This window comes from Berghia stephanieae, chromosome 2 (genome assembly GCF_034508935.2).
Source record: "Berghia stephanieae isolate SIO BIC M18660-M18661 chromosome 2, UCSD_Bste_1.3, whole genome shotgun sequence".
Classification (NCBI taxonomy): domain Eukaryota; kingdom Metazoa; phylum Mollusca; class Gastropoda; order Nudibranchia; family Aeolidiidae; genus Berghia; species Berghia stephanieae.
The window spans coordinates 7,345,382-7,360,406 of NC_088361.1; the positions used below are offsets into that span (position 1 = coordinate 7,345,382).

At 37.1% G+C, this 15,025-nt stretch overlaps 2 protein-coding genes across 2 annotated transcripts in view; one reads left to right on the plus strand and one right to left on the minus strand.

Annotated features, from left to right (window-relative positions):
• Window positions 1–1,188: 1,188 nt before the first annotated feature.
• On the minus strand, window positions 1,189–12,679 carry LOC144964243 (uncharacterized). Its single transcript, XM_078898297.1, has 3 exons — window positions 12,504–12,679; window positions 5,735–5,931; window positions 1,189–4,522 (listed from the first exon to the last, which is right to left on the minus strand). Exons 2-3 carry the CDS (start codon window positions 5,888–5,890, stop codon window positions 4,163–4,165), a joined length of 516 nt encoding a protein of 171 aa, XP_078754423.1. The 5' UTR covers window positions 5,891–5,931; window positions 12,504–12,679; the 3' UTR covers window positions 1,189–4,162.
• Window positions 12,680–13,460: 781 nt separating this feature from the next.
• LOC144964244 (vesicular integral-membrane protein VIP36-like) overlaps window positions 13,461–15,025 on the plus strand; it is a 28,057-nt gene continuing 26,492 nt past the window's right edge. Inside the window, exon 1 of the mRNA XM_078898298.1 lies at window positions 13,461–13,695. Within this exon, the coding sequence (XP_078754424.1) occupies window positions 13,506–13,695 (190 nt within the window). The 5' untranslated portion in view covers window positions 13,461–13,505. The remainder of the gene's footprint in view (window positions 13,696–15,025) is intronic.

Below are 15,025 nucleotides of genomic sequence, written 5' to 3' on the forward strand. Positions count from 1 at the left end.
ACGTGATTTTATTCAGTTGACAAAATTACAAATCGATGTTGACATGGCTGAAACGTCCGCTGGGTTTTTCATATTCTCCCAGGGGCGCCCTCGTGTGTCTGGAGACTTTGTTCCTGGTCCGGATCCCAACACCAATACTCCTGAAATGTTGAAAAACCTCCGTGAGAAAGTGGGTCAACTTCGTCCAGTTCCTCCGTCCACGCATAAAAAAGCAACAAGCTTCGTACCACGGGACATCAGCAAAGCTAAATACGTGTTCATACGTCATGATGGACATCAAAGACCACTCCAGGCTCCGTACACAGGACCGTATAGAGTTCTAGAAACCGGTGACAAAGTTTTCAAACTACAAGTAGGAAACAAAGAAGACTCAGTCTCAATCGACAGACTAAAACCCGCACACTGTGACATTGATCAACCTGTTCAGGTACATGAACCACCACGAACGGGAAGACCGAAGAAAGCACAGAACACGAGAGAGAGTAAAACGGGTGCAACCAACCAGGAGAAACGTATGATCTTTCCTGATGAGGAAACGTTGCAGACCGAATCCAAACGCACTGAAAGGGACGATTATCCAAACCCCCTGATCGGCTGGATTTATGACAAATGAACAAAAGCTCTGGCGGGAGCTATGTAGTGTTATACATTGTTAATATGTTGTGTTGCGAGCTTTAGTAACATTTTGTTATTTATTGTTATTTTGCAGTTGTTACCCTAAAAGTAATTTTGTCAACTGAATAAAGTTACAGTGTATTACAACTTTAGTTTGGAGTTTTCTACGGACATGACAAAATGGATTATGCCGACTGAAGAAGTGTGAATTAAAGGAAAAACACAGAAACGAGTCGTCTCGGCAAAAAATGTGAGTGAAAATTTACATTATATATATATATATATATATATATATATATATATATATATATGTATATCATATTGTTTGTTATTTTACACTTCTTGTCTGTGCCGTGTGCCTTTTGAGACAACAGACATTGTCTTTAAAAACTTATTTATATGTCCCGAATAGATTTAAATCTCCTACAACGGTAGCTAGCTTTCTACCAATAGGTCTGTAAATATAAACAATCTAAATTACAAACAAAAACAAACAAAAATTCAAAAACACTGAATAACAATGTTAATCAACAGTATTAGATTTTAAGAAAAAAGTGAATATAAACAAGGTCAGCAAGTGCAGCATGGATTGTTTTATTTTGTTTACATCAGTATCATCACTGACAGTTGACAGCTAAAGGTGGGGAGAGATGGGCTAAAAAGAAAACGAAGGTTGTTAACCCACACACACAGGTGAAGGTAGAAAATATGGAGTGAGGACATGATAAGGTTTCTCTGCATCTCCAGCCTACCAAGCACATTTATATAGATACTGCTAATCAAAAATTGTATACACCTGTTTTGGTGTGATTAAAAATGTCATTTAAAAGATGCAAACAAAATCTGATGGAACTGATTTTTAAACCAATTATCTTTAATTTGGACGGATGATTTGGTAGTCGTAAGACAGATTTAGCTGAAGCAAGGACCATCATTTAAAAGTTAGTACAAAAAGGTAAGTAACAAAATGAAACTTCAAAACATGAATGGCATTCTAACAACATTTGTTGAAAACTTCAAAGAAAGTTATGGCCACTTACGAAATACACGACAGTCAATATCTGGTGTAGTGTCACTGCAATGCATCTCCTTCGAACAGATCTTAACAGTGTCACCAGTTAAAAGTTGAGGGATGCTGTCTCATGCATTTCTGAGAGTTTTGAATAGTTCATCAATGTTTTCTGGGTTCTGGATCCATACCATGAAGTTCCCGACCGATTACACCCCAAATATATCCAATAGAGTTTAGGTCTGGGGATAGTGCATGCCACTGTACAATGACATTGACTTCATTGCTGGCCTTGAGTGGGTATTCATGGCCTTCCAGTTCCTGGGCAATCCTGTACTGTCAGTGTGGCTTGAAAGCACCAGCTTAAAGCATGGACAGTCCCATCTGGTGACATTAAACATCTTAGCAACATATGTAGTAACTGGCTGGCATGCTTGAAGATCCATAAATTGCATGAGAAAAACATTAGCATTAAAATTTATCAACGTTAATGTGGATAAAAAAATTCTAATTCTACACACTTCCTGTTGACAGTGACAAACAAAAGTCTCATAGCAGCACGTGAACATCATGGTGAGCAAAGTTAAGAACAAATATGAAAATTATTATACACATGAACCGTGAATGCTATTCACAACAACTCGGTGAAAATTCATAAGGCTCGGTTAATAAATAAGAATGATTTGTGCATACAAATTTATGACCATGAATATAACACATCATCACATGATTAGCATTTGATAAAGTTGTTATTATCAGCAATAAATATTGATTCTGGTAAATGAAATGTTCTGCAATTTCTGTCATTTAAAAAGCATTAACAACATACAGTGCAACTTCTCTATTACAACAATCGTTATAGCAACAATCCCACAAAAGCGACATGGCGGCCCCGGTCCTGATTTTCCCCCCAAATATTGTAAGTAATAAAACATTCTCTATGGCGACATATATTTTAGCAAAAACCCTGAATACTGAAATTGAAATTCCTGGTCCAGTGAAACTGCTAGCTCTTCTACCGGATGTTATCGACATTCCAAAGTGATTGAAATGATTAATATCCTTCATTTTATTTAGATTTTTTAATGTCGCAGGCCATTCTTATTTAAGATTCTCATTTACTTATTTCGTTTCTAACATTCCTAGCACATTCTGTTCTAAAACTTCACAAAAAGAAAGAAACTAGATGATCAGAAAAAGAAAAGGCACTTAAAAGTGGGAAAAAAAAAGAAGAAAGACAAAGGGAGAAAAATGAGCTAAAATTTTAAAATAAAAGGAACAGAGTAGTTCAAATAAAGAATGAAGGAACAGAGAAGTTATAAAACAAGAGCAGTTTGTTTGTTTGTTTTTAAGGGGTTTATGGTGCTTGAGCAATCGCAACATAATAAGGTCATATCAGAGCCAGTAAAAAGGTAAGACAAAGGGAATTGGTTCAACTAGGAAACAGGTGTAGATTCCAAGAGCAGACTATCAAAGTACTTAGTTTGAGATCACCACCTAAAAGTCTCATTCAGACACAAGAAGCACATTTCTACATCTCAGTTTTGAATGCACTTAAATAACATGTGCTGGACCTGGGCACAGATGTCATAAGACTCCATTTCCAATTGTTTTCAGCATCCAGTTCCTGTGTAGACGACAATGCTCCGGATACAGAATCAGCAAAATAGAGATATTGAACCGCTTGGCACCTCGATGATGTTGACATTGATCCAATAGAATATTATGTCTACATATACCATGACGATGGAATTTCAAGCACCACCCCCCCCCACACACCTTTTTTCACAATCCCTCTGTAATGACAACACTAAAAAAAAAATGTTTTTAAAGCAATAGCGCAATATCCATTAAATGTGCTCAAAGTGCTCTACAAAGGGTCCCTGACAAACAGCAACATGAAAGATATAGAACAAGACTATTGAGCAATATTACACTTTTTTAGCCCAGTACTCATTTTACACCTGAGTACAGTGAGAGAATGTGAAAAAAGAGCCATATCCCAGGACTCAACTATGCGCTGAATGAGACTCGAACCCAGGACCTTCAGATCCGAAAGTGAGTGTCATACAACTAGACCACAAACTCTATAACGATATTTTTTCCCCAATCCTGACAATGTCGTTATTTAGAAGTACTCTAACCATATGTGGTCCTTCAGAGCCATTAGATCGGATTTACCCCGGTTCCTATAGCATGAAACGGACAACAGTAATTGGTTGTTACCAATATCATAGGTCATTATGCTATCGCATTTACTCACCACCAGATTTAGCAGAAACAATTACCCAATCATTGCTGGGTGGACGGGGGTGTCAGAAAAAGAAAAAAAATCTCGTCTTTACCCGGGATCAATCTCTCCCTTTGTGTGTGAAGCAAGTGCTCTACAAGCTGAGCTATAGAAACCCCCATAACCATATGTACTTTGATCAAATTTGACTCCGATTACTAAACCTGCAATTTGTCCATGGTCAAAAATATTGTGCAACATTCTTCCATTTCTTTAAACACGTTTTCTTCTTAAATTATACATGAATATCATAAACCGAACATCTCTCGGTTAGTACATAGGTCCCTAAGGCAAACGTGTTCTTGGGTAAAGTTATGGAAATATTGTTCCTCATTGAAAAAATCTGTTCGGAGATCAACACCTTGGAACACTCTGTGGATGGATTGTTGGACGCAAAGACTGGGATGGAATACAAAAGGAATGTCATCAATAGGAGAAGTTGGTTGACGGTAAACACCAACATTGTTTTGAGAGTCTGATGTTGTTGCTGGACATTTATTATTAGAACTTTGCGTATGCAAATGGACTGATGAATATTCCTGGGATGAAGTCTCTTTGTGATATGGCTCCATTATAGCAGAGTAAGAAGGCAGTCCATCAATCGATACCTGTAACAAGCATGATATAATTATACAAAATTAATGTATAAAGTTTATAAAGATGGAACAGATATCAACTTTGAACAAATCAGAAAATGGGGAAAGGCGAGTAACAAAAACTAATTTTAAGTATAAAAATTTCAGGCTAACACATCCTTTTCTTTTCTTTTTTCTCTTATCTTTTGGAACAAAATATTTCTTAATCTCTGAACCACAGATTGGTAAATAATCAATTGACATCTAGAATCAACTCTTGGCCCCTGCAGTACAAACATTAGTCTTTGTACAATGGAACTTCAGTAAACAGTAATGGTGGGACCGGCCTAAAATCCAGGTTATAACCGAGTCCTGTTATCGCTACATTTCAATGGAAACAACCCAAATGACCTAAATAACCATTTTAAAAATCATTTATACTCTCTTAACTCTTTCAGCGATGAGGCCATATTCGCATTTCAGTCACAAAATGGCTGACACCTGACTGAGGCAGCATGAGAATGACAAGCTAAGACAAAGCGACATTTGAATTCGGCGCAAAATCTCAATTAAAATACTCCTCTAGGCCAATTGCATATTCTGATGAAAGAAATGATACTATCCTGTCATCTGCATTTTTTGCCAAAATTTGCCCAAAAAAACCCCAAAATTTGCCAAGAAATTTGCCAAAAAGACCAAAATTTGCCGAGAAGAACTAAGCGTTTCAGTAAAAATTAACACGCGATACAGAAAAAAAAAATATAATTTATTTCATTTAAGGAGGCTACATTGTTACAAAGATTTTAAAGGATCATTATCCGTAGAGAGTAGCTTCCCTTGGTTTGGGCCCAGGCAAAGCTGCAACATTTCTCAAGTTCCGCACTTTTTTTTTTGTTATTTTGTTTTGGCTTCTTGTTTCCCCCAAAATTTGCCACGCGATTTGCAAATTTTCCCAAAATTTGCCACGATTTGCCAAAATTTGCGGATTGCCCTGATATTTGCGGCCGCAAAAAATGCAGATGACTATTGGTTCAATTTATAGCTCTTTTGTAGAAAGTAGGATTGGATTACATTATCGTTTTTGCCTTTCAAGACCGGCTACAATGTGCGGCCACTGGCCAGTAGAACAGATTCTGCTCTGGCCGCACCGTGTGGTCAATGGCGCTGAAAGAGTTTTAAACAAAAATCAAGACACAGCAATTACTCCAGCATCTGCTATCAACATCAGTACAATAAAATATATACCTCTTCCTCTGATCTTTCTGTTACTAGCACATAATCCTCATAAATAACATCCTCTTCAACATCATCATCTGTGTCAAGTGTTTCGCTTGCATGACTGTCTTTCAAATGGAAACTGGTCTTGTCTCTCAATTTTGATAAAAATCCTTTTATATCCATAATTTCTCACACAATTGTGTAAATCAAAGAGATGGATAGACCTGAAAGGATTTTTTAAAAATTAATTAGAGTGATATATATATATAAAGCAGAGCTGAAATGCAACGATGCAAAGAAATCAATCTTAATCTTAGAGATCTAAGTTGAATACTTCTACCCTGCCATCAAAAAGCTTATAGTAACACTAGAGTAGAGCGAGCCATCATTGCTCCCAGTTCAACCACTGGCTGTGTCCCTACAATGGTTTGCGATCCACCATGCCCATAGAGTTATCAGAAGCTGCATCCCTCACAACTCCTATAAAGAAAGGTACATAATATAAGAAATGGACAAAGCCGGGTACCATTTTTGCTTTTTGTACGTTTGCCTATTCGCACACATTCATTAATGTTGTTATTGTTGGCGGGAATAATGTGTGATATTGTTATATTTCTCATCCAGTCCACTCCAGATAATTGCAACACCTTGGGATAAGCGAAAATGTGGTTAACTGAAGATGCGATAAATTGAAGTTGAAATTCCTCTCTTCACAATTTCAACACTTTTGAGAATGCCGTGTTTTTTTTTGGACAATTTCTATCTGAATTGGTTTGAGAGATAGATTGAACTCGATGATTTTTTTTCTATAACGTGATACCATTCCTCTTGTTAGGGGAAGCCATGGTATCTCAGTCTTGTTTTGTTGCCCCAAGCTGCAGATGGGACACTATTTTCACCATGACTTGTAAGTTTTTATAGCAATTTTGATCTGTCAGTTTCACACCACATATGGTAAACTCAAACCAGTTGTTGTAAACATTGTTCTTAGTCAATCACTGACTGAGCAATTTGATTGTTTTTTGTATTTGTTTTTAAGGGTTTTACGGCGCTTGCAACACATTAAGGTCATATCAGCGCCAGTAAAAAGGAATAAAATGGGAAATTAAAGCACAAAAGAAAAGGTGAGACAAAGGGGAATTGGTTCAAACAGGGAACAGATGTAGACTCCAAGAGCTCACTATCAGTGTACTTAGTTTGAGATTACCTAAAAGTCTCATCCAGACAGAAGCACAGGTCCTAACTAAGAGGAAAACACTCAAATGTTTACAAATCATATAATATAATATGTAAACTAAACATAATACAATGCATAACAGAGACATGATTCACAAGGAAAAAGATATCATCTCCCAAAACTACATAACTATACATTCGACTGTTTCCCTCCTAGCCAAGGAACTCTGGCTAGGGTCAGGACAAAACTAAGTAATCTCATTCCAAGACAACGACAGGAAACAATTAGAAAACGGGTATGGGGGGATAGAACCTCCCTGCCCACTATGGGAGGTCAGGATCCCCACCCAGGAGCAATTTGATTGAAACAAATACCATATGACAGTCCTACACAGATTTTGGCAAGCAAAATCAGATTTGAAGCAAGCCGACATCTTATTCAGACTGGGCTAACTTTCACTCCTTTGTACTTAACATTTGTAAGAGTAAGAGTAAGAGTTGAAAAAATTATGAGAGACAATAAACTGACCAATGCACAGGTGCCAATCCCAAAACCAAGGATATCATTCAGTCTCTCCTTAAAACTGTCACTGCTTACCTTTGTCTGGACTATGCCCATCCCCCTCGCCTCCTATCAATGGTCACAAATGACCGTCACAAACCCATACTGCAAGGCTCCGCACTGTTTTGTCTAATTTGGTGGCGACAAACAACTGTAGCATTAAACCCCACCCTTTAACCTGTCATGATTTTGTCCATGATGTTGCAGTTAACCTGTGACTTTTACATAGAATTAATGACAAATTCTTGGGAAATGTTGCGATTAAATATGTAAACGCAAATGGCAAAAAACAATAACAAAGACCTGAGTGGTCATCTTCGAACTATCTATACATGTCTGTGTGTTTTGGAATGTGGTTGCATGGAAGACAAAAAAAAAAAAAAGGGGGGGGGGGGGGGGGGGGTTCATCAAGTAGAGAAATTCCTGAGCAGGGTGGGGGGGTAGTGTTTGCTAGGAACTGTCAGATTGGCATTTTTCAGCAAATCGTGGCATTCATAGTGAAATAATTCACTTGATCACTTGACAGTATTCGGATTTACAGTAATTTTAAACAAGTTTCACCGATTACCAACATCAACTAATATTACTGCTGGTATTACTGTCGTTTTTATGCCATCGATGTGATAATTATTCAGATTTTCAATTGACATCACATAAGTTAAGTAAAGGGGAGACATTCCGAAAGCTCCTACATCCCAGTATTCATTCAATTTGTATTTTCACCGTTGATCTTTTGTCAGGCGTTTATTTATTCAATTTGTCATCAGCGTTTTAAAAACTTTAGAACAAAACTTGATAGATTTGTGAAAGTCTAAAATTTCCTAATTTGACCATTGTTTTGATTCTCGGCCGCCATTTAAATTTGTGAAGTATTGAAGGTAGTGCAAAGCACTCCCAAGTAAAGCGTGGTAAAGACTTGCGACTTATTGATATCTATTGACTGATAAACTAAAATCATGCCGAATAAAGCACGGCAGCGACGACAAGGACATTGATTAAAATGTGCATCAATCGTAATCAAGCTAATCAAGAAAATGATTCTGGCAATATCGAATGAAAATAGTTCTTTCCCCGCGAAATTGCGGGCTTTTTACTAGTATATATATATAGGGCCATTCCATGTCAAGTGGACCAAATTATCGGAAATTGGGAACCTCATCCTTTTTATTTTCCTCAAACTTGGCTCAATTGAAAATTAAAGAAAATTATGAGACATGAAAAAAAAAAAAAATTTCAGTTCAGAATAGGGATATTTGAATTTTTTACAATTTTTTGAAATTTTGTCTCAAAATCAAATTTGCTCGTGGCTCCATTTTTGAGAGGCAAAAACTTAATTATTAATCAAGCCAACTCTCTCAAATTTGGTAATCCTGTACAACTTTTAGTAAAGATTACAATTATTTTAAGGAAAATGAAAATATTTATCAACTTTCGGAGTTACCTGCCCTTGAATATGGCTCCCCATGCTGTTCTTAAAAAGAATTTAAAAAAAGAATGTTTTCAATATATTTTTAATGTTTCATTTTGTTCATTGATGATTTGTATCTCAACAAATAATATGTGGTCCAACATATTATAGCCAAAATATGGGTCTAGTACTATAATTTTTCGAAAAATAATGCATAGTGTAATGCGACGTGCACCAAAATAGCAAATTGTTGTCAACTTCAAGGCTCAAAACGGTCAATGCAGCTGGGTTTTTTTTTCAAAATATGATATATTGTGCAGATACACTACTTCTATAAGCACATGGAAGCATACCTTGTATTTCAAGGTGCTTCATGGTAAAAATCATCTGCAAAGAACCTACGTATCTCAATTCATAAGTTACAAGGGGCATAACTCAATAAATTATTTAAACCCCCAATATAGACGTATACTACACTACACAGATAACAGACAAAGTTTAAAATATTTGGCTTATGACAACAAACTGTTAAAAGCGAATAAATTCAATGGTTTCAGTTTTTTTTCTTTTTTTTTAAAGTGTAAAATAATGCATGAATAGTTCAATAATTGTGGACTACAATCATTATGATATATCATGGTGGCATGAATGAAAAAAAATTATTCAGCTCCTTCATATAATTAAAAAGCAAACAAACAAAAATATTCAGAGAGGTGAAATGGTCAGATAGAGAAAATAAAAAAAAAAATTAAAATTAAAAATAGAATAAAAAACAACTTTAAGAAATTCATGCTCAGAAACAGAACAAGGCCAAACAAAAAATGAGAAAAGAATAGACTCGCAAAAAAAAAAAAAAAAAAAAGAAAGAAAAAAGAAAAGGAAGTGATCGGATTCAAACCTGTGCAGCTAAAAGGAACAAAATGAAAGGTGGTCTAGCCCACTGAGCTGTTGTCTATCCACCACAATATCGGTGTATCTTAAAATTCAAATATGAGCTAGATAGTTTTCCACCATCTTTGCTTCCTTGTTTTGATAGTTACTTTCATCTCTGATTCGAAGAATATGATGTTGGATCTAGTTATGTGGCGTTGTGATAAAAATAAAGTGTATTGTTTTGTATGAAGAAGTCAGGAAAAAAAAACGGGTGTTGTTGGTTTTGGGGCAAACAACACCAGGACTCGGGATTCGTCTGCGAAATAAACAAATTCACAGCCATGATCAATATCCCCAAAATTGTGATCAGAATGAACAAATTATAGAAACAAAAGAAGATCAATAAAGTTAACAGGTAGTTGGGTAGGGAAAATTTTAATGGTTAGTGGACTATGAACAGATTAGATGATTAACTAGTCTCTTGTTGGGTGAAAAAAAAAACATGCCAGTTTGACGTTTTCAGTTCAAAGTGACAAAAACTTCCATTTCATTGATCCATTTGCTTTTTTTTTAAAACCTGGACTTTACATTAGAGCACTATCTGCTTTCATCTTGTGTTAAATATCACTTGATATTAACTGATTTGGGACACAAATAACCACTAGCATTTTTTTTTCAGAATACTTGGTATTTTTCACGCCTAGTTGGGCATTTTCATTTTGCATAAAATTTTTCTGCCAACTAGATAAATGCGTCTGCCAATAACGAAAAGGCCAGCTTTTGGTTCTTGCCAGACAAGGCCTGCCAATAATAAAAAATCCAGATCTTTTATGAATGCCAGACAGGTGTCTGCAAATAATTAAAATTAATGTATTATTATTATTAATTATATTTTTTAAAAACAAACATCAGAACCATTCAATGTATTATCAATGTGCATTTACGAGGGTTGTCCCAGAAATAAGGTAAGTAAGCTCTGAACTCAAAAAGTTGTGAATGGAATTGAATGAAACATAGAATAAACTTTGACATCATTTATTTACTTCTCAAGGTAGTCACCATTCCGATCGATGGATTTCCTCCATCGTGACAGGAGGGCAAATACCCCCTCCCTTAAAAAATTGACATCAAGTCATTTCAGGAAATTCTCCACTTCTGAAATCAATTCATCGTCGTCATACTTTTTTCCACCCAAGTGTCTCTTAAGGGGCCCAAACAGATGGATATCTGACGGGTGAGATCTGGACTATGAGGAGGATGTGGTAAAACTTCCCACGCATTCCTTTGGAACCAATGCTTTGTCATGTTTGCAGTATGGGGAGTGGCATTGTCGTGTTGAAAAACGACTCCTCTGCTGAGCCACCTGGGTCTCTTTCGTCGTACGGCCTCTTTAAGTTTCTTCAAAGTTTCACAGAATATGGCAGTGTTTATGGTCTGACCTGGTTGCAGAAAATCAATCAAGAGAACAACTTTGGTATCCCAGAACACGGTGGCCATCAATTTTCTCGTTGAATGTTGCACTTTGAACTTTTTGGCCACTGGCGAAGGACGTTTCCAGATCATCAAATCCTTTTTTATTCTGGCATGTTGTGGTGAACCCAGGTTTCATCACCAGTGATCATATGGTCAAGAAAACACAAGACTGGTCAGCAGGCCCAAGGTCTCCACCAGGTCCAACCCACATTTCTTGCTCATCATGGACTCGTTGAAAGAGGTTCTGTGCCTGATGGTCTTCTGTCAGTTGTTTCGGGACCCATTGAGCGGAAACTTTCCTAAAGTCCAATTGCTTGATTATTCTTTCAACAGCAGAGTTTGACATTTCAAGTCTAAGGGCAATTTCGCAAACTTTGTCTCCTGTCTTCACGAATCAGGGTTTCAACATGTTGGACATTTTGTTATGAATGGGCAGAAGGAGATCGCCCTGCGCATTGCTTATCATGCACGTTTGATCGGCCTTGTTGAAACTCATTGAACCAGAAAACTACTTGTTTGAAACTCTCACAGTTTCTCCATACACGCTTACCAATTCTGGATGGATTTCAGAGGGACAATTGCCTTTGGCAGCAAAAATCCTTAATACAGCTCGAACTTCTTCTTTGGACCACTGAGTTATGGGAGTAGCCATCTTTGTTTTTATGCAGATCAGAATCTTGTTCATCAACAGTGCACAGCAAAATTATCTTTAATCTCCGATTTACAGATTTCGAATATCATCATTGTCCCACCGTTGTTTATGCTGGGAGACCTTCCATAAGCTTCTACATCCGAAGTATTGTTCTTGTAGGGGGTTGGGAGGGGGGAAACTTTTTTTTTTAAGTCTCCCCCCTCCCAAACCCCCTACTAGAAGTTCTAGTGTAGGGGTTTTGGGAGGGGGGGGGGGGAAGACTTTAAAAAAAACGGAACAAGAACAAGAATACTTGGGATGTAGTAGCTTATGGATGGTCTCCCTTTATGCTTATTCACCTATACGCCATTCACACATCTCTCATTCGTCCTTAGCCTTAGTGTTTTGTCGATAAAGGGAAAACCCGAAACGTCCACATTATCTGTCTTCGTCTAATATAATAAATTGAGGCTTACAATTCAACACTTATCGTTATTTTTTCCTTCGAGCTTCAAGCAGCAACATTTTATTATAATTAACCAGCACCGCGAACGGAGGTGCATAAAGACGGTGCCTTTTTGTACACCTCCAACTGTCGTGCATAAAAACGTCACAATTAAATGTAAAAAAAAATAAGAAGAATAATAACATTACATCAGCATCATCATCTCACCCTGATCATTCAATTCCATGTATGTCATGAATGATGAATTATGGCCAAAACGATACATTCATAACAAAAGTTATTCAGACGTCTAGAAAGCAATGAATGTGGTACATTTTCTAAGTTGTGCGGTAGGAGAGTACCTAGTAAGCCGAATTCTCAGACTGACTACAATTCACAATTCTAAGGGAGATGACGCTGTCATAATGTGACCATTGAAGGGAGGCAATACACATTGAATCGATATAAAAGTAGGAATTATAAAAGTATGAATCAAACTGGGTCAAAAGAGAAACAAGATCGAAATAACGTCAAAATCTGTGTTAAGTAGTGCTGGGATTACCCGCCCAAATCATTACCCGGGTAATACCCGGGTAGTGGTCTGATTACCCGGGTACCCGCGGGTACCCGTGGGTACCCGTGGCAGGAGTGACTTTTGTCCCCAAAAATTTTTTTGTGGGGGGGGGGGGGGGGGGGGGGGGGGGGGGGGGGAGAGAGGGGGCTTTTTTATTTTTTTTATTACTTTATTATTTATTACAACAAATGAAGCGAAACTGAAGTAAGGAACAAAGATAATTAACTGCAATGAAAAAAAATAAATAAATAATAAATAAAATAAAAGTACCTGAGATTCCTTTAAAAGATAAGAACTAATAAAATATAGTCTGAACCTATTGATTCCAAAATTGAATCAAATGCATGTTAACAAATAAAACAAAAAAAATCATTGTAATTGAACAATAAAGTAGGAAAATCTTTTGAAAAAATGTCATGTAAATGTAAATATGTAAATAAAATCATATTATTTCCAATTTTTGTTCAAAAATATTAAAACCGCCAAAAATGATCACTCTCAGTTCGGTTTCCATTTGTTGAAGCGGGTACCCGTTACCCGCCCCTTTTACCCGAGTACCCGGTTTAACTTTATTACCCGCGGGTACTCGCGGGTACCCGGGTACCCGCCCAGCCCTTGTGTTAAGTGTGAACACAGTCGTGTCACCTGTCCATTACATGCTGAGGCGTACGCTGAGTTGTCACAAGATTCGACAGGATCTTCATCGTTTCAGGCCTTTATTTACAACAAAGACAATGAATTATCAACTCGTGTGTCTTTTACTATCTTTAGTAAATGGTGTTTCCACTCAGTGGAATACCAATGATTTCCAAAGAAGAGAGCATAGCCTTGTCAAACCTTACCAAGGTAATCGGAAACGTTTTTTTAGTTTTTCTAAATGTTTGCTTATTCTTTGAAAATGAGAGTCTATCACCGAACAAAAAATTGTCTACGAAATTTTAATCTGTATCTTTTGTACCAGAAACTGCAGAAAATTGTCTATTTTATCTTCTTAGGACGTAAGGAGGTCCTCAGCCTCTCAATAACTTTCTCGATTATCCTCTGGATTTCAGACATTTCTAGATCTAAGTCTAAGCAGCCAGTCAACTGTTTAACAAAATCACCCACATGCCATGATCTTCAAAAGTACCTCGGGCAGGGTTGACACGAGAGAAAGGAAAAGGCGAAGATGATGATTTGTTTTTCAACTCTTTGTCTATATTATAATATTCTATCTGACTCTGACTCTGACTCTTTTGGGGGCGGGGGTAAGGGGGGGGGGGGGGGGGTTAAATGATGTTCAATGACAGTGTTTTCAATTGCCACCTCTTTAATGAATAAGACAAATCATGTCAATTCAGAAGGGTAACAGAAACACACAATTCAATATATCTTCAACAAATAGGTATGACTGTAATAATATGACTCATACTCATATGAGTTGAATGACAAGATTTGAAATGGAACAGACACAGACAATCGCCTCATGTGCTTTTGTAAACATAAATAAAATACCTCAAAGTCAAAGGAAGCCTTGTTTCCACAAAAGCTCTTGCAGACCTTAAATTGGAATGTTTATTAGTTCTCCAGGCCAGTGGAATCCCCACATAAAATATACCTGATCAAGATAGTTGAAAATATCCAAAGAACCATTGTCATATGAAAGATTGCTCGTCATATACTAATGCTGGCACATCTCCTTTTTTGTAAAAAAAAAAACAAAGTGACTATTTCTCCGAATGCTCGGGAAAATAAACTTGATCTCTGTTTCTCCGTAACGGTTTCCATTCTCAATATATTTTTTTGCTTTTTGCTAGAGTGTCTGTGTGACTGAATGTGTCTGCATTTTTGGGGGTTTTCTTTAGCCAGTGCTTGGGCGCTCTGTCTTTTTTTTATTCCCAACTTTCTGTTAGACTTCTATCTTGAGTTTGTGCTATCTTGTCTTTCAACCTCTGTGCCCATTTTGAGATTTGGCTTTGTTATTAAGGTTTACTTCTGTTCTCTCTTTGATAGTGCAGGCGAAGTGCAAAAGTGAACGCGCCATCATAGAACAAGTGGTACCTGAAGTTGAATACTTCAAAAACCGTGGCCACTGCATTTTACCTATGCAGTGCTTGGCACACCCGCAAACTGAATGTCCTAGTTGGGGACCAGCCACTCCCATATGAGCCGCATCCAAAATATTTAGGGGTGACGT